The 18,086-nt window shown below is 48.4% G+C and overlaps 1 protein-coding gene across 4 annotated transcripts in view; it reads right to left on the bottom strand.

Moving 5' to 3' along the window:
• Positions 1-14,072: 14,072 nt before the first annotated feature.
• CD151 (CD151 molecule (Raph blood group)) overlaps positions 14,073-18,086 on the bottom strand; it is a 41,371-nt gene continuing 37,357 nt past the window's right edge. For all 4 annotated transcript variants that reach the window (XM_052810949.1, XM_052810948.1, XM_052810950.1 and 1 more), the window contains 2 exons: positions 17,657-17,743; positions 14,073-16,844 (listed from right to left, as the gene is read on the bottom strand). In XM_052810949.1, coding sequence (XP_052666909.1) covers positions 16,785-16,844; positions 17,657-17,743 — 147 coding nt within the window. In that variant the 3' untranslated portion in view covers positions 14,073-16,784. The remainder of the gene's footprint in view (positions 16,845-17,656; positions 17,744-18,086) is intronic.

The raw sequence follows: 18,086 nt of genomic DNA, 5'->3' as shown, positions 1-18,086 counted from the left end.
AGTGCCAAAGAACTGGATTAGATGAGCCGACAGTACTTTGTTTCTATCTGCAAAAGCAATTTTCTAATCTAGTTTTCTGCTTTAGAATAACATGTTTCTTTTCAAAGCTGATGCCAAGTTGTCGGATGCAAAAAGCTCTGGCTCGTAAATACTTACAATGAAGATGCAATTCACAAAAACACAGCAGGCCTCATTCAAAAATTCAAAGGAAAAAGAAAAACCACCTTGGTTGCTCTCATTGCTGTTTCTTGGACAGAAAACAGGGTGCAGTGGAAGCCAATGACAGTCTGGTATCACTGCGTCAGACAGATGTTACACAAGGAGCAGCAAAAACACCCGAGTAGCAAGACTAAGTCACAGAAGGCATTAATATGAGCTCATGCAACACATGACAACCTGTCTGCATCGCAGCTTTTTCTTGGGAGTCTGCAAATGCAGCATTGACCAAAAAAGCCATTTCTGTAATGTGGCAAAGCAAACAGTTTATCATGTTCATATGGAAGGTTGTCTCAAGAGTTTTGTCCTTGGGAGGGTTAGGAGCAGAAGCAGAGCTTAAATCCTGTTCCATAGTCAGTGAATTTTTCAATGGATGTCTATAAAGCCCAGCTTTCACCCCTGCTTTTTGGTAACTAGGAAAGTAATTCCCTTTTCGCTGTCATTTTCCCTGTGCTTGTTTCTGCAGCTGTTAATAACATAAGCGTATTGGATCTGCTTTCTAACCTGCCAGATCTCTTTGAGAAGAGCCATTAAATATGCTCACAATAACCATACTTTTTAAAGCCAATGTAAAAGACACATGCATATACACAGGAAAAAAAGCAAGCCTCGGTTTTCCCTGAATCTTAATAAAAAGGAGCCCTCAGCAGAAGTAACAGATAGGCAGAAGTGGCAAAAAAAGAGAAATTGTACTGAATATGCAGCCTTTAATTACATGCAGAAGTCTGTCAATTGGAAGACTGCTGAAAAAACAAAAATCCCATCACTTCTCTGCAGTTGTTTATTCATTTTATATGTAAAGCGTTTTGGAAAATTTTCAAGTCTGTTTTGAAAGACTGGTGCAGGGATCATGCTAACCTGATATTGGAAAAGCAAGCAAGCACAGTCAGAAGTGTAACGGAAGAACCTGTCAGCCAGGCTGCAGCCTCCCAGGGGCCAGGGCAGCCTCCAGCAGGACTTGGACACATCACTATCATCTAAAAATAATGAAGTAGTGCCTGAGAAGCACTCGGGCACTCGCATGATGGGAGTTGGGGTCATGAAAGTGCAGAGGAATCTGCTTGTGGAGTCCAGCATCCTGCTTCTACCTGGAGCATCAGCACCAAGGTATGTGTGTGCTTGGAAAGCTTTATGGTTCTTGAAATGACAGTTTTAAACAAAAAAAAAAAACCCTATTGATCACAATTCTGAGTCCATCTGCAGGAAGGAAGTGAAGTGCTTTTCTGCCTATCCGTAACAAGCCTCAAGCCTTATATTTCAAAAGGAGCTTTGCTCTGAAAAACAACCTCTTGTGAGGGTCTCACCCCAGGCTGATTTACTGAGAGGTGTGTGCTGGGGTTTTGTTCTTCCCATGACCTTTCCCCAAATGCAGCCTGGAATTGGATACTAAAGTCTGACTTCTTGTATATGCTTCTTGTCTGTATGAAGAAAAATGAAAACTCTGAAAACCCTGATTATAACCAGTGCACAAACCCCACAGCTGTATGTTTCCATAGAGATGCCTAACTAGCCCTGTGGCTACAAATCTACATTTCATTGGTAATAAACTATGAGGATCCAGAACATGAGCTGCCTCTTTCCCTGCAAATAGCTCTACAGGAAAAAACAATTCTTCCCCCGGCTCCTGCCAAAAAAAAAAAAAAAAACACCACCAAAACTAAATAGCCTATTTACCTCTAAAAGCAGTTTAATTCCAAAGAGTTTCTAACTGTAGTACTGATCTTAGTAAGAAAAGAGCACTTCTTCTTAGTCCTCTCTCTGAGCAGACCCCTGTACATCCATTTGAGCTTAATTAGCCAGCGAGATTTTCTTACTCCTGGAACTTCTCAGTTGAGACATCTCCAAAATAATGTTGTTTCTACCTGTCTCCAACTGCCTGGATGATGAACACAGCTTTGATTTCCCCTTCAGTGTGCTTGTGCCATGATTTACATCATGGCTTTGTTTTCAGATCCAATGTTTATTCAATTCCTCCAGCCAGTGAGAAAGCATTTTTAATTGTTCAATAGGGACGGCACAATAGAGATGTTTGAAACCCAAGAAGAGCAAGCACGTGGCTGAGACTCCGGCTTTGCCGTGCTGCATGGTTTGATATGTCGCCCACTGAAGTCTGTGGGAGTCTTTTCATTAACTTCAATGTGACTTAAAATGGCCTGGTAGCGTGTGGTGCCCTACACCACTCGAGTGTCCAGGATTAATTCATTTTGTTAAGTTCTACTAAGAAAAGCTGTTTGAGGTGCCCAAGCCTTAGATACTCAAAGAGCTTTCAGATCTTGCTGCAGACCTCAGCCATGTGCATCTCCAGCACATAAGGCCATTAAAAAAAAAAACAAAAACCAAACAGGTAAGAAGTTATCTTTGGCTGCAGCGACTCCAGCCACCAGCTTCGCTTTGGGCTAGCGCTTGGAAACAGCACAATATTTACATGGGAGTAGGTCTCATTTAAACCCTCTTCTCTTTCTCCTTGAGACTCCCCTACAGAAATATATAGGGGATGTAAAGCTAAGACATGCAGAGAGCGTTAGGTTTTGTAGCCGCAATCTTATTGCTCCTTCTCCACAAATGCACATCTTCCAGACTCTGTCAGTCACCCGTTTTGGTGACCTACACCTTGTCTTGGGCTTGTAGGTCACATGTAGCTGGGGGCAAGACACAGAGCTCCCAAGCACCACATGAGTTTCCCCACAATTTCCTTCCTGATGCATCTGCTCCTGTATCAAACACTGTGTCTTGTAATAGCCAAGCTAGAAAATCCATGCAGGAAAGTCCTTCATTTATCCCTCCCAAACACGAAGCAAGCGTTTTAAGAAAACAGATTCATTATTTCCTGCTTTCAGAAGCTGAACAAATATGATCAAAGGCAGGCATGGAACAGCAGACAAAAAGCTAAAAGCCCGTATACTTCGGGGAGCGCAAGAAACCGGCAGTTAACAGCAAACTTCAAAGCAAGCAGCCAAGGCTGTGGTCAAGACTTTCTGTAGGCACTGATGATTTTGAATTAACCCATGCCCCACCCCACAGGCTGGATTTGGAGCTAGGAAGAATGAATACTGAATACCCGCCCTTTGCGAATCAGACCTCCTTCTTTTAAAACCAGGTCTGCTTGGAGCACTCCAAGAAATTAACTGCTTTTAAAAAAAAAAAAAAAAAAGAAAGAAATCAGTGCCAGCAGCAGGAGAGCTGTGCTCAGCACCCACCTTTAGGTGCTGACCTTTCCTGAGCTGCTGCTTTCCACATTTTCTAGTGGTTCACGACAGTGGTATCTACAAGCTTTGAATTACTTCAGAGATTAACATAAATGTCACTGTCCTTACCACCATCTCTCCAGAGACCCGATGCAAGTGGATGAAGCTCAGTGGGAATTTTTCCTCCAGCGCTGGTGTACTTCGGGTCCATCCCATTCCACCCTCTCTTTGCTTTCTCCAGACTGGTCACATTAGCAACGGAGACTCTCTTTGCACATCTCCACGTAACATCATTGCTCGTGTCTTTCAAAGGCAGAAAAATGCTTCACCCCAAGGTGTGTATTTAGGGACAGGCCTTGGCAAGAACGAACAGGCTTGTTACGCAAGCCTTGGGCAAGCCACTGGTGCAGTGCCTCAGTTTCCCTGCCTGTACCTCTGAGATGGCACTCATCTTGCTCTTCAGAAACTATCAGAGATGGGCAACAAGGAAAAGCCTAATCTCACCCAACCCCTGATATCTTCTTGCCTCCCTTTTATCAAGGACCCCTATCATATACTGCCCTCAAATCCTAATGGAATAGCTTTCAATAGATAAAAAAGCGCTTTTTGACTGTAAGCAGAGCCCAGTGCAGGAACTGCTGATGGAAAGCTGCTTCCCTGAGCTTGTGCAGCAATTCAGAGATCAGCAGCATCACTGTCCCCAGTTCTCCAGAATGTACAAGTACACAGCTAAAGCCCAATTATCGCCAGCTACTTAATCAAAGCTGCCTTAAAGTGCTTCCCCCCTACCCCCCCCCCCTTTTTTTTTTTCTTTTTAACTAAGTCTTCCCTATGGTAATGTGTGTGAAAGCATGCTCCTTCCCAGACAGTGCTAGAGGAGGGAAGGGAGAAAACATCCACTTAAAGGAACAGCGGGGTAAATGGTAATCAGAGCAGTGTCGACTACTCAGGGTTAAAGGCTGCACTGATGAAAGAGGATGTGCTCCTACCAACACTGATCAGCCACCACCCACCAGCTGGCAGGATCTGCCCAGCTCTTCATCAATACAGTAACAGTTTTCAATCCAGCCAAACTCTCAAGCCTCCCGTTTCCAAAGAAAGTGGAAATGCAGAACTTCTGTAATTGATTTTATAAATTTATACACAGCAATGGAACAGCTAACACTTGGGCCGGAGGTGTAACAAGAGGTTTTGCTGAACATCCCCCTGAAAATTTAAAAACAAAACCAAGAAGATGAGTGCTGCTCTCAGCTGTAGGCCTTTCCTCATAATGAGATGTGAAGCTGAAGCAATTACTAACTTTAGTTTTTTAAAGGAGCAATAGCAGTTTGACTAGGAGGTCTTCCTCCAGGAATGAGCTAGTAAATGAAAGCATTAAGTTAATAAGGGCTTGAGTGCTTCAGATCATTACAGAGATGGCCTACAGCTCCACACTTCACCAACTTGATTTTTTTTTTATTATTATTGTTGTCAAAACAGCTTGAAGAAAACCCCCTTTGGATCCACTCAGCATTAAATGCAGCCTAGACAAATGGCTGCTTTCCTCCATTAAGCAACATTTTTAAAAGGCAAAAAAGTAATAATTAAATTCCACTGATGAATAATTACTTCTAATAAATAAAGAGAAACAAATGCCATTGGCCTCAGCAGCTTTCATGTCAGCTACCCGCACTGCTACCGAACCAAATGAACGTTGTGTGCTGCAATAGCTGGGAGCAGCATCGTGGAGAAACTCCCGTTTCAGCTACAGCAGGAGACATCTCGAGACACATCTCTTGATGGCTGAGCAACAGCCAGAGCAGCTGGTGGTTCCTGACAGCCTGGCATCCCCCATCCACCCCGCAGCCCCATGCTGAGCACAGTTAAACCTCTTTTATCCTGCTCTTGTCTGAAACCACAGATGGGCAAACCTGCTTCAGGCCAGGTCCGGGACATAGATCTGCATTGTCCGGAGCAAAGCTGGAGCTTCCACCCAGGATCAAGGTGGTCATGCACTGCCCGAGTGAAGGTCCTTCATGGAGGCTGGGGCCATGCTGCCCCAGTCCCACCAAGATGGCGGTGCTTACCCTCACTCCCTGCCAGTGCAGCATGCCCATGAGGCCAACAAACTCTAACTGTTCCCACATCTCAATCCAGGGCAGATTTTCCCAAAAGAAGGTGACTCCTCCAGGGTATACTTGATCAGCAAGAGCTCTTCCTTCTGTTGGAGCCTTCTTATAAATTATCCTCATCCTTTTTTCCCTTTTTCCCTCCCAACTCACCTCCCCCAGGCGTGTTCCTAACTCAACACATCTGAAACTTATTCTAACTCTGATCAGCTAAACGTAACCGGAAAGAGCTTCAGGCCTTCGCTCCCTTCCACACCTCCGCTTCCAGGGGGCTCCGCCGACAGAAGCAGGGAAGTCATATTGCATGTGAGGTTACTGCAATATCACAAACTTAAGCTGGTTATTTCTTTCTTCTTTATTTTAAAAGCTACGCTATTCAGGTAGCTGAAGGAAAAACAACCTTTGGATTTTGTCTGCTCATAAATCCATCACAACAGCTTGGGGGAAAACAGTAAATAAGATACTGGAAGAAGTGCACAAGAGGCCAAAAGAAGAGTATCTGCCTCTGGATGTGCTATTTGCAACCGAAGCCAGGTACCAGGCTGTGATATTAGTATGTGGTATTGATTTGTTCTTAATCCAGAGAAATGCCCCTGTAATGAACTCTGCTGTGCCCTTAATGATTTCATATCGAAGGATGTTAGGTTCCTTGCTCATAACAGAGTAGCAGCAATTCCAAAAATAGCAAGCCTCATAATAAAATGTTATTGAGGAGCCTGAATTTCAATATAAAAGGGACTCTGCTGTACTCAAGGGCTTACTAGATACAAATGCATTCTTTAAAAAGTTGTATTAAAGTCATGTTGGCACCTGAGTTACAGAGGCAATGTGAGATGCTACTCCAGGGAGCAGCTGAGCCCCAGGTCCCCAAGAATCTTTTAGGCAGATGTGATACAGGCTGGATTTAATCCCACCAGATGACTGGGGCCGGATGCCTAGAAAGCGCCGAGATGCCTTTGAGAGCTGCCCGCGAGGGCAGGAGAGTGTGGCCACAGTGCTCCTCAGCAACAAGCAGGGACTGCACATGAACAGGTTGCTGGACCAGATGCCATGGGCCTGATCCTGGCACTGCCGCTCACCCCAAAGCTGCAGGCAGGAGCCTCCCAGAGGGCCACCAGTGAACTGCCACTGCAACTGGTAGAAGCAGGCTTGCAGGAGTGGGCAGGGACCACTGGCTTACCGGTGGCAAGAAGCCAGTGTCCCCACCAAGCTCAGGGCCACCGCAAAGAGCTCAGAGCTGGGAGCACCAGCTCTAAGGCTGACCTTGCTTGCAGGCAATTCCTCAGCCTTAGCTTTGTCACTGCAGCAAACAACAGCCCCAAATGAAGCCTGCCAGCTGGGATCCCTGGCCCCTATCAGCATGGATCTCAGCCTGCAGGCTGGCCCAACCGGTAGGAGCCCAGCGGCTGGGGAGGATGGTGGTTGCCCCTCTCCCACCACATGCTGAGGCAGCAGGGAGCAACGGCTGACGTACAACCTGGTGTCCAGCCGTGCAGCTGGCAGTGGGTGCGAGTTATGGGGCGTATGCATGGGTAAAATCAACACACCATCCCCTGTGGTGAGGAAGAAGGCATCTTCCCAGCTTCAGGAGGTCAGGTGACCTCTCCAAAGCAAGGGGTGGATGACCTCAGGGCGCTTGGCTCAAAATGCAGAGATGTCTGTCTGCACCTAACTACACACCTGGCCTTGGGGAGGTCTTCTGGCTTAGCAGAAGTCAGAGATACGGAGCGTGCCACCCAACTTCACACCTGACTCTATCAAAGGGCACTACTAGGATCCATTTGCACCTTAAGCCTTGCTCACACTCCTGCTACCTGGATACCACCTGTTTCTGCTGGTTTATTCCTGCCCATAATTTTGGGCCGCTGCAGCCCACGATGCAGAGCAAGTGGCCCCCAAGGTATCCCAGCAATGACAGGAGGGAAACACAGGGAGAGGCCAGCACTGCTCCCCGTCGGGAGGAGACCCCACTCGCGCCCCAGCCTGGCTGCCCCCTTTGCAACCCACTTTTTCCATTTGCCCTTTTCCAATTCATTTTCCGCAGACCTGTTTGAGTTGGCATCCCTCACCATGTGAGAACAGATCAAGATGAGGGCTCCTCTCTCTGGGAGACATCAGACATTTTCTCTTAGTCAAGTGTGGTGGGAAGAATGAGTCTCCTAAGGCAAATGCTCGACAGCAAGTTCAGGTGGACATTTCAGCCTGCCTGCAGAAGAGGCCAGCTGCAAAAAGTCATCACAGAGATGGGCACAGCTCTGTGAAATGGCTGAAGCAAAAAGCATCTCTGTATTTCCTCCCTCTTCATTTCTCTATCACTTACCCAGCAGGAGCAATGTTTGCTCTGGCCCAGAGACCATCTCTTGCTCTTCACTCTGGTGTCAGAGACATCCAAATTAGCACTTACCTGCGTAACAGTGGGGCTGGGTTTGCTCTTGGAAATAAAAACCGGAGCAAGCCACAGCTGAGAGGATGTAACATTTGTTTTGTTCACTGCAGGGTTTATTTAACCCTTGCTTCCAGCATGCAGGATGCATCCCCCATCCCTGGCTTGTCCTGCAGCTCCTGCGTAGGAAAGAGCTCGTTGCAGAGCTGCTGGAGCTAACACCAGTGGTGCGGCCTTCCCACCTGGGAGAGCCACCTGGGAGTCCCTTCAGGCCTTCAGATAACCTTCATGCACGTCCCAGCTTCATTACGAGCAACTGGGGGCATCTCCTGCCACCTCTAGTGGGACTGGGGACAGGATTAATTAGCTGGAGGAAACAAGGGGTGAACATTTGCGTCCTACTAGCCCTGAAAGGGAGCTCAGAGCTTGGCTCATACATTATCCAGGAGAAAGGATGTAGACTGGAAAAAAAGCCATTAGCTTAATTATGCCTAATTAAAGGCATAATTGCCTTAATTACAGCCTGTTGTTTCTGACCCATGCCTAGGAGGTGGTGTCAGCAGGGCTGCCCCTGCCTGCAGGGTCTGTGTGTGGGGCAAGTGGAAGCACCTGAGGGGTCTGTGGCTCCCTGCCTGCTCCCTCCAGGACCCTTTCCTGGGGAAAAGTGGCATTAAAAACTGGGCCAGAAAAGTGAATGTGTTCCCCTGAGCTGGCTCTGAGCAGGTAAAGTAGGGACTGCCTCCCTCCCCCCAAACCCTAAACTCCCTCTCTGCTCTAGCCTAGTTCCTGCTTCTAGTTAACCCACAGGCTGGCAGCACGTGGTCCCCCCCCGGGAGACGACAAGCATCCTTGGACCCTGTCTCCGGGAAGGACTCTGAATCCTAAAGCGGTGAAACAAGAGCATCTCTCCAGCATTAGGTGGAGAGCAGAAGTTATTTGCATTCATGTTCCAAAAACCTCTGCCTGCAAGAGCAGAATCGAGTTTACTCGAAGCTCCAGGCTACGCAAAACTAGAAAAAATTGCTGATGCTAAACCAGAGGCTGCAGTTCGATGTCGATTTGTGTTTCCCATTGTTGGTTTCAGAAGAGGAGTGCCACCAGAGTTCAGCAGTTTTGCAGGGTCATAACTCCTTTGGAGCAATATTTTTATTGTTACTTAGATTACAGGCAGAATTTAAGTGGTACAGCTGCAACCAGGGCTTGGCACAGCTTGTACAGATACTAAAAGGAAGTTTTCGATCTAAGGGGACAAGGAAAAGAAAATATGATTAGAGGGGGAAAAGAAACACTGATAGGAATTAATTTGTCCACCGTGCTTAGCAGGCTCTGGCAGCGGGCTCGCAGGTGCAGCGCTCAGCTCTCGCTCAGGCAGGTGCAGGACAGACTTCTCCTGTGGTGCTGTGTGCTTGTCCGTTCCCATCCAGCACCAGCTCCGATAACATCTGGTCACTTTGCTAAAGGGGTCATTGAGCTCTGCCAAAAACCCTAATACAAGAGGTGTCCTCAAACCTCCAGGCAAACTGGGGATGTAACATCAAGCTCCTATATTCCCAGTCAGCACCTTAACTGCATGCCCAGTGACCCACTGCTCTGATTGTGAAATGCTGCCTCTTCTTGCCCACATTCGTAGAAATTCAGTTTCCTTCCAGAAAGCAGCCTTGGGTTTTTGGTGAAAAGAGCACTAAGAGCCCACATTTGTTGGGACTGTGATTTTAATAGCCCCATCCAATGCTATTAACTATAGTAAAATACATTGAATAACATTAGGGTTTGGGTTTTTGGGGGTTGAAAATCATATTTAATAAATATGCAGCCGCCTTTGCTGTCCTGTGATCTAGGTCTCCACTCCCTGCTCTGGGGTTCAGGATTGTTCAACTTGGAAGTGTGGACAAACCTCAGAAATGTTTCTTTTGAGTAATTCTGCCACAGCTGCCAGCTAGAACCCAAACAACTGAATCATTCATGAGCCTGTCCATAGAGCAGGAGGCATTCAGCAAAGGAAAGAGCAGGTCAGCCTTCAGCTGACTGCTATTAAAAACTTTCATTAAAGTCCTGGAAGAGAACAGAGCCATGGGAGAGGGTGAAAGGAGGAAAAGGAAATAAATTATAACATTGATCATGTTTGTGGATCGATGGAGGAGGAGGGATGGAAAACACAAAAAAGGACAAAATGTGAATTAGCCTGGGACATCTTAGAGAGTTGGGCATGTTTAAATGGGACAAGATTTAATTTAGATAAATATAAAATCGTACCTGACAATGCTCAGCATGTAACAGAGGAATACGGCAAGAGAGGAGCCATAAGAACTGGGCATGGAGGGACATGCCTTCAGATGTCATTTTTGTCATGATATTAGCTGTTATTTCAGTCTGGGGGGAACTGAGCTTACATCCTCCAGGCGTGGAGATAGCGGTTGAAGTCCCAATCCCAAAACCTGAGCCCCGTGCCTCACATCTCAGGCCATCATTGCTTAACGCTGCATCCTAAAACAGGCAGCAAGAAATCAAAGTGTATAAAACAACTAGTCAGTAAAGACTGCTTGGGAGGGTTAAAAGGCGATTGAACACGCAGGTCTCCCAGGGAAGAGGAGACTTTGTCAATACTTAAAATACGTGCTATGAGTACAGCGTGCTACTGAGCGGTGCGGGCAGCTCTCTGCACAGACACCCCCACGCCGTGGGTCGCCCCAGCATCCATCATGTACTTGCCATATGAGCATGGATGAAACGCTTGCCTCAGTTTCTCCTGTAAAACAAAGCAAGAGGCTGAAGCTTTTTGGTACTGCCCTGTGTCCCCCCGAGGATGATGGCCGTGCACGGATGCAGGCACTTGCCTCCTGCCATCAGCAAGGTGCTGTTAGGCAGATGTCTATTTACAGCCAGCGGCAGGCAGGAGACATGCAGCCGAACATTAAGAGGGCATGGCTAGGTTAACGAGAAAGCCGTTTGCTGTGTGGTACAACAATTCACCTTGGTCCCTCGCTAATCTGGGGCTGGGAAGCCCTTTAGAAGAGGAGAGGCTGAGGCTTCGATTGCTGGCAGGCAGGGAGCATACCTGGCTGTTGGCTGACCCCCCAGGGAAGAGGATGTCCCTCCCTTGGGAAGGGAGAGGGGGACAACGACTCTGGAAGGACCGAGCACATTACTATGGTAGCAGATTTCTGGGAGAAAGGGGTTCCAGCATTTCTGAGCAAAGAAATAATACAAATCTCACCTGTAAAAGTTCTTGCAGGCAGTGGAAATCCTCCAGCATGGTAGGAGGAGATACATAGATACAGCTATATGTACACACACATATGGTCAAAGTTGTGAAGTGTCGCTCCACACATCCTGCACCCCAGGGTCAATGCCTGGTTTGGGTTGGCCTCTAACCACAGAGAGGTGCAAGGGGCTCAGTGTGACCCTCATGCTCCCCCCTCCATAGCTGTCAGAGACACGTGCTGCAGCCATCAAAGCCACCTCTGGGACTGCAAGGGAGGAGGGTTGGGTTTTGCTGTCCCAATGGGGTGACACAGCAGCTGTTGGCAGGATCAGGCCCTTCTGGGGCACTGGGCTCTCTCTACACCGTGTAGTCAGAAACTGCTCTTGCCTTGTCAGCAAGACAGTTCACTACTCAAAAAAATGAAGCCTGAAAATGCTTCATGCTCAGCAGCTTCTTTTCTGCAGGCAGGAGCAGTAATCAGAAGAGAGCAAGCTGCTGATCCTGATGGCTTCAGTGTGCGCAGCATCCTTTCTGCTAATGCAGGCAGCCGAGAAAGCAGGAGGAGCAGCCTCTTTTGCAGGGAGTAAGAGGACTTCAAAACCCCAGTGTGCCTGATGATCTGCTGTGCTGGAATGAGTCACTGAATGAAGTTGGTTGGCACCAGCATCCCTGCTGTTCATGTGATTATACCTCATTTGAGAGCATCATGCCCCCTCGCCGCAAGGAATTTGTCATTTCTGAAGGCACCACGTGAATCTGCTCCCCGTTGCCTCCTTGGCTAGCCGGGCAGCGCCACGGGCGCAACCACCACCCCTCCTCCTGACCGGACTTTGGCGCAGAGAAGCGGCAGGCAGACACGCTCCTCCTGCAGAAGCAGCTTGCTGGGGAGACACGGTGCAGCCCAAAGAGCTGCTCTTTAATAGCACGGGAGCCAGCGCAGGAGCCCCCACAGCAAAACCAGCCATGCCAGAAGCTGTAGGTCTCTGCTCATGTGCACCCATGTTCCAATTCAGCCACAGTGCTGCTTGAGGCATCGCTTGTTGCTGCTCGGTGCTGTGCGATAAGGTGCAGCACCAAGCACCCGGCATCTTCTCCCGGGGTGCCTGCACACACGTACACATGGAAACCTGGGGAGGTTTCACAGCAGGAAAGGAGAGAGCATTCCCCTTTGCCATCTCCCAGGCAGGGTGTATTTGTCATATCTCACCAGGGAGGAGAGTAGCGCTGCCTGCTCCTCATCTTTTTCTCTCCACCGCTGCAGCCCTGCTCAGCCCTAGCCCAGCTCAGCCTTAGCCCAGCAGGAAAACAAGGACATTACAACGAGCGCCAAAGGGAGGCTTTATAAATGGTGAAAGAAAGGGGCATCAAGGCCCCCCCAGGGGCAAAATTCCTCCCAATCAAACGGCAGGAGCAGAAAGGGCATGTTTGTTAACTGGTTTGGGGTTAGAAGCAGCCCTGCAGGGGAGCGTGAAATACTTGGGTCGTCTTTGAAACTGCGGGAACAGGGTACCTGCCCCAAAGCTGGACCCTTGCAGAAACTATTTACTGCTACATCTGTTCTCCATTTTATTCCTGAGCAAGTTGTACTGACCACCTGGGCACCCCAAGAGAGCAGACCACCAGCTGTGCTAATTGCTGTGAAGGGCAATTAGGACAGCCCAAATCTCCAGGTCCAGAGGGGGAGAAATCTGCGCTCCTGCTTCGAGAGAGATGGCAGCACCCAGAGACCTGAGGCTGCGTGGCCCATGGGGATAGATGGTAAGATTGTAATTGCACCCTGATCACAGGCACTGCAGAAGAAGTCAATTAAAACAAGAAGAGAAATTGCTTCTAAGCAATTGCTTCATGCTGAAAGACACTGTGCCACAGACTTCACAGATGCCACCCCAAGCCAGTCTTGCAGAAGGGGGGCTAATTTCCCTTTGGGGGTGGGAAAGGGTGACTGGAGCCACACTGCACCCCTAATGACACAGGGGGAAATGAGACGAGGCATGAGGAGGGGAGTTGCGGGCATTTCTCTTCCTGCCATGGCAGAACAGCTGAGGTGGCCCAGTGGCCGTTTGGGACACTGTTAGCATGGAGCCATCCATGCCACCTTCTGTGCCCCCGCTGCAAGCGTGTGGGCAGGAGCCCAGCCTGCCCTGCTCCTCCAGCCCCACATCAGTACACAGCCCTCAAGGATGAGCCCTCCCTTCTTTGTTTGTGCTCCACTTTCAACTCACCTCTCCTGAAAATGGGCAGCCAGAGCTGTGCACAGGTCTTGGGACAAGGTCTCATAAATGGATGTAACCACATCCCCGTCTTACCCACTGCATCTCAGGAGTGCATCCGCCTTCCCCACAACAGCCCCATAGCAGTGGTGCTGGCTCGTCTCCCCACTGCTGAGCCACCCAGGTCTGTCTCCTTGACATATGCCAACACATCTGTGGGGGCTTTTTAGCAGAAGTCCCTGCTCAGAGCCGAGCGCAGGCCAGGTCAAGCCCTCAGCCTCAGTCTTGTGTGACCAGTGCCTTGCTGCAGCATGAAAATCAGGCATGCTGCCGGGGCTAGAAGGATCGACCTTCCTTTCCAGGCGAGGGAACGCCAGCGTGACCTGTACTGTGCTTCCCTGGGGCTTGGTGACACCACGGCCCTGCTGCCCGCAGAGCCCAGCAGCTTGAATTACGCTCACTTGAATTCCAGGAGCCAAATTCACAGCGCGCTGTGCTGAGCCCTGAGAGCCACCGAGCGGCCATGCCCGTTAGCTGCAGGCAGGCATTTCTGTCTGGCCGGATATAGGCATATTTGAAACTGTGTAATTTTCAACCTTAAATCCCAAAGGGTAATAAAAAAGGGCACGCATCTGCTCCCTCTTTTTGCCATGTCTGTGACACAAGGTGGCTACAAGCCACTCTACAGCACGTAGAGCAAATACTCAGCACACACCAACACCCACGCACACCCCATTGTCCCACAGTGGTAGGAAGAGGCAGCCCCGCTGCAGTCCCATCTATGTATTTATTGCCAAGATGGAAAGGGGAAACATTTGGGGCAAGTGGAAACAGGGCGTAGGAGGGCACAGCAGAGCCCTGAGCCAAGTCATACCCTCAGCTGGTCTTCTTAAGCAGACCTGACTGGTAATTACAGGCAGCAGCTTGGCCAGCAAGGTGAACGTAAGTTACCCGGTGGCAAAGGTCCTGTTCTGACTGCCTCAGCACTCTGCACATGATGAGAAAGCACAGCCTGTGTGACAAGGTAAGAGAGGTCACCAAATATCCCCGTGAGTGCAGTTAGGTGTACCACAGACCCAGCAGTGCTGGGTGTGCAGGCCTCCACGCAGACCATGGCTGATGTGCAATACCCGACAGCCTGAGGTTCTGCGACTTCAGCTCTCTGCAGCACCCAGTGGGAGCAGATCATAACCAGGCTGGCAAGATCAGTGACGCAAAGCAGATCCTCCCTAGCTTCCTTCTCAGCCTGGTCCCTCAGACCAGCTTCTTCTTGAGGAACTGGCTCCTCAGCAGCAGGATCTGAGGAATCCATATATCCCATCCAGCTCGTGGTACCCCTTCCATTTTGTTACAAAGAGTAAGTACAGAATCTTAAGCTTTATTTTTCTATTGGCCAGCGACTTAAACTGGGTTAAAAAAAAAAAAAGCGATGAATATTACACAGAGAAAAAGTATAAAACAACTCAATGGACACAAGCCAACTTATTGTTCATATCTCATTCTTCCTGGCCTCTTCCAACACTGTACAATGTATTTGAAGGGAATGGGCGAAGGCAGCTATGAAGATACGCTGAAGAAACTGGAAATATTGCTTCAAGCAACATGCTCAATATTTTCTTCTTAGTTAGTAGTCAATACTTGTCAGGAACTTGATTATAAAACAAGAAATAATTTAGAGATTTATCCTTTAGTTCATTACACAATAACTTACATTTCTTTCCACTCTTTCCTACTGCTGTGGAACCAAGGATACACCTCAGTTCCTCCACCTCTCTTTCTGCATTAGTTAAGGATTACTTCACGGGGCTGATGTTGATGGGGGAGATTCAGATTGACCTGCTCTGAATTTTAACTTGTCACCCTTTAGCGCCAGTCCAAGATTTCTGCTCTGCGAACTAAAAACTCCACAATGCTGCAAGACCTTTAGGGGTCTGGGTGATTTTGCTCACATTAACTGTCTGCTGCTAAGGGACAGGGCTCAGCTGGCACCACTAGAAGGCCAGGAGAGGGAATAAATTTGTTTATGAAAGGGCTTGTCTTCACTGCTTAGAAACACCAAAACCCCACAGCCCTTTCTGCTTCATGGGTGTAACAGGCATACCAGGAAGGTGAGAACAAGACAAGCGGCACACAATATCCTATGAATTCAGGCTAAGACCCTGCTGGCATTACGACAGCATTAAGTCCATGGCAGCGGTCATGTCTATGTCCTGTATGTATCCAGGATTCTAATGCAGAGGGAATATTTAATTAAAACCTATTCCTCTGCAGCAAACAGACAGTTAACCCAGCACTACCACTTTACCAAGTACACTGAGGCAACTGGTTGAATCTGACTCTCCTGACCTTCTCGGCAGTAACCAGTAAAGTGGGCTTCCAGATCTCATTAAAGCCAGAAAACTCTCAGCTGATTAATGATCTCTTTAGAGGCTGATAAAACATTTGTATATATTAATTTCCTGCCCAAGAGGAACAAGCCTAGAGGTTTTAATTAGAAGAATCAAGCCAAGGGCATCTCTCAACATGTAAGAGATGTGAGAAGGTATTTCCACTAACTGAACAGGCCAACGGGGAGCAAGATATGCCAGCTCCACAAACAGACCAGGTCTTCACCAAACCTCAGCAGGGGACCGGTAAGGCGAAACAAAGTATTCTCATTCACACTGGAAGCCACTCAGTAAAACAGACTAGACCTAAAAGAGTTAGAAAGTAGTCCATTGTCTTTGCTCCAGAATTGCTAGGAGGCAAAAGGCCTCTTGTGGCTCCTAATGGCACTGTGTTGGGGGAAGCTTCAAGGTAGAGGAGGAAGGATTGCTGAGAAATCCTAAGGCACCCACATCTTGGCAACATCAGAATCATGACAAGATTTCAACCGCACCAAGTTGTGCTCCCGATCAGCAGGGAGAGTAGCTCCTGCCCCAAGCAACCAGGCAGGCATCCTCTCAGGTGGAGAACAGCTGTGTTAGGACATTGGTGCACACCTGGGAGGAGGCAGAGAAATCTTCCATGTATGAGAGACTCAGCTCTAGCTCCAGCTCAGCGCAGAAACATCATCTGTCCTCACAGTCAATGCCTGGTGCTGCTGAGCCACTTCTCAGAGAGCAAACCATGGTTCTTGTATAGCATCCCGATACCTTCATGTTAGCTCAGGAAAAGCCTCAAGAGAAATGGCCCTGGATAAATCTTGCTTTGTAGTTATATCAAGGGACTGTTTTGCTAAAGCTTCTAGCAGAAGATCCACAGCTCTTTTGTTTCTTGACAATGAAGAGGACCCGCTGAACTCCTGGCTGCCTTGTACACAACAAGGAGGGTGACTTTCCCCCAAAGGGGGCAGGTAAGGCGGTGCATGGTTCAAGAGACATTTAATTACAGAGCCAAGTCCTCAGGTTACAGACACTTCTGTGGTGGTGGTGGAGAGTGGTCAGGTTGGCAGGTGCTAAGGGAAGTGGCAGAGGGGGAGCAACAGAGTTCCCGCAGCTATTAATATGGTTCTGGTTTTAAACTCTTGTACAAGCAGCATGTGAAAATCATCCCAAAGATCTACAGGGTTTAAAGAGAAGAAAGAAATGCATGAAAAAACAAAATGGATGCAGTGGAGGCAACAGCTTGCAAACTAACAGTCTGAACCCAGACTGGAGTGGCAGCTAGCTCCTGCCTGGGGATACTGCACTCCAGTTTGCAATAAGCAGCAGGAGAGAACATAATCTGTGCTAAGCCTCCTAATTAATCACCAGCAGCTTCTCTGGGGTGTAATTTGGCTACTTGCCAGAACAAAGGGGAAGATGAGGAACTCCCAGAGACATCTGCATCTAGAAGAAAAGAATATCCTGTGCCCTCCCCTCTAAAATGGGACCAGGGGGCATCCATATCCTACCCCTTTAGTCATCACCCTCTCCCAAATCCTTTGCAGACCCGCAGTGCTGTTCTTCAATATGACACAGCTGAGGGAGAAATTCTGGATGATTTAAAATAATCCTAATGAACCAGGGTAGGAAACTCCTCCAGACTGGCTCTTCAGCTGCATGGGCAATCAGGGCACATCCCCACAAGAGGTCTCTCTCAGGCTGCCAAACTGCCTGCCATGGCCAGCACTGCCTTTCCCACAGCCCTGGAGCAGAAGTCTCTCCCTCTTGCCCAGCTGGCTGCACTCCTTCACCAGAAGCAAATTTTACAGACCGGCAGAAGAGACTTTTGCTTTGGAGCTAGTGAATCCTCGGGTCCCCGAAGTACCTGGCAACTTCTTCTTGTCAGGCAGGGAAGAGTCTAAAACATCCAATTTTTTTCCATCCCTCAGCTCTGGAGTTCCTTTAACTTCTGTCCAGCACCCCCAAAACTCCACTCAGCCCTTTTACCTGCACGCAAGCAATGCTGATCCCCACTGCCCCGATAATTTTCAGATGCTCTTGAATGAAGTTTTCCAGCTTGGTAATGCAACCGCTCTGCAGGGTGAAAGGAGGGGCATGGAAAATCAGCTTCATTTTAACCTCTTGTTCACTTTAATCCAATGGTTGTGAGCCTTGAAAGCAACGCTATAAAAAGCGGTGTCCGTGAGCAATCTCTTCCCCTGACATCACTGGAAAAGCTACACTGCATCATGTTTTGTATCGCTCTGGACCTACTGGCTCAGGAACCATCGAACAAACCCAAGGCAGCTGCCAGCTGGGCAGGAGAAATGCAGAAGAGGAACCAGCCACATCACACAGAGGGAAGCATGTCATTTTTCTCTGAGATATGTGGAGAAAGATTCCCTCATTCGCTGCCTAGCACATGCCTGGAGAGGGT

The sequence above is a fragment of the Harpia harpyja genome, chromosome 16, assembly GCF_026419915.1.
Source record: "Harpia harpyja isolate bHarHar1 chromosome 16, bHarHar1 primary haplotype, whole genome shotgun sequence".
NCBI lineage: Eukaryota > Metazoa > Chordata > Aves > Accipitriformes > Accipitridae > Harpia > Harpia harpyja.
The sequence above is the reverse complement of the archived record's forward strand: the minus strand, read 5'-3'. Positions and strand labels throughout refer to the sequence as shown.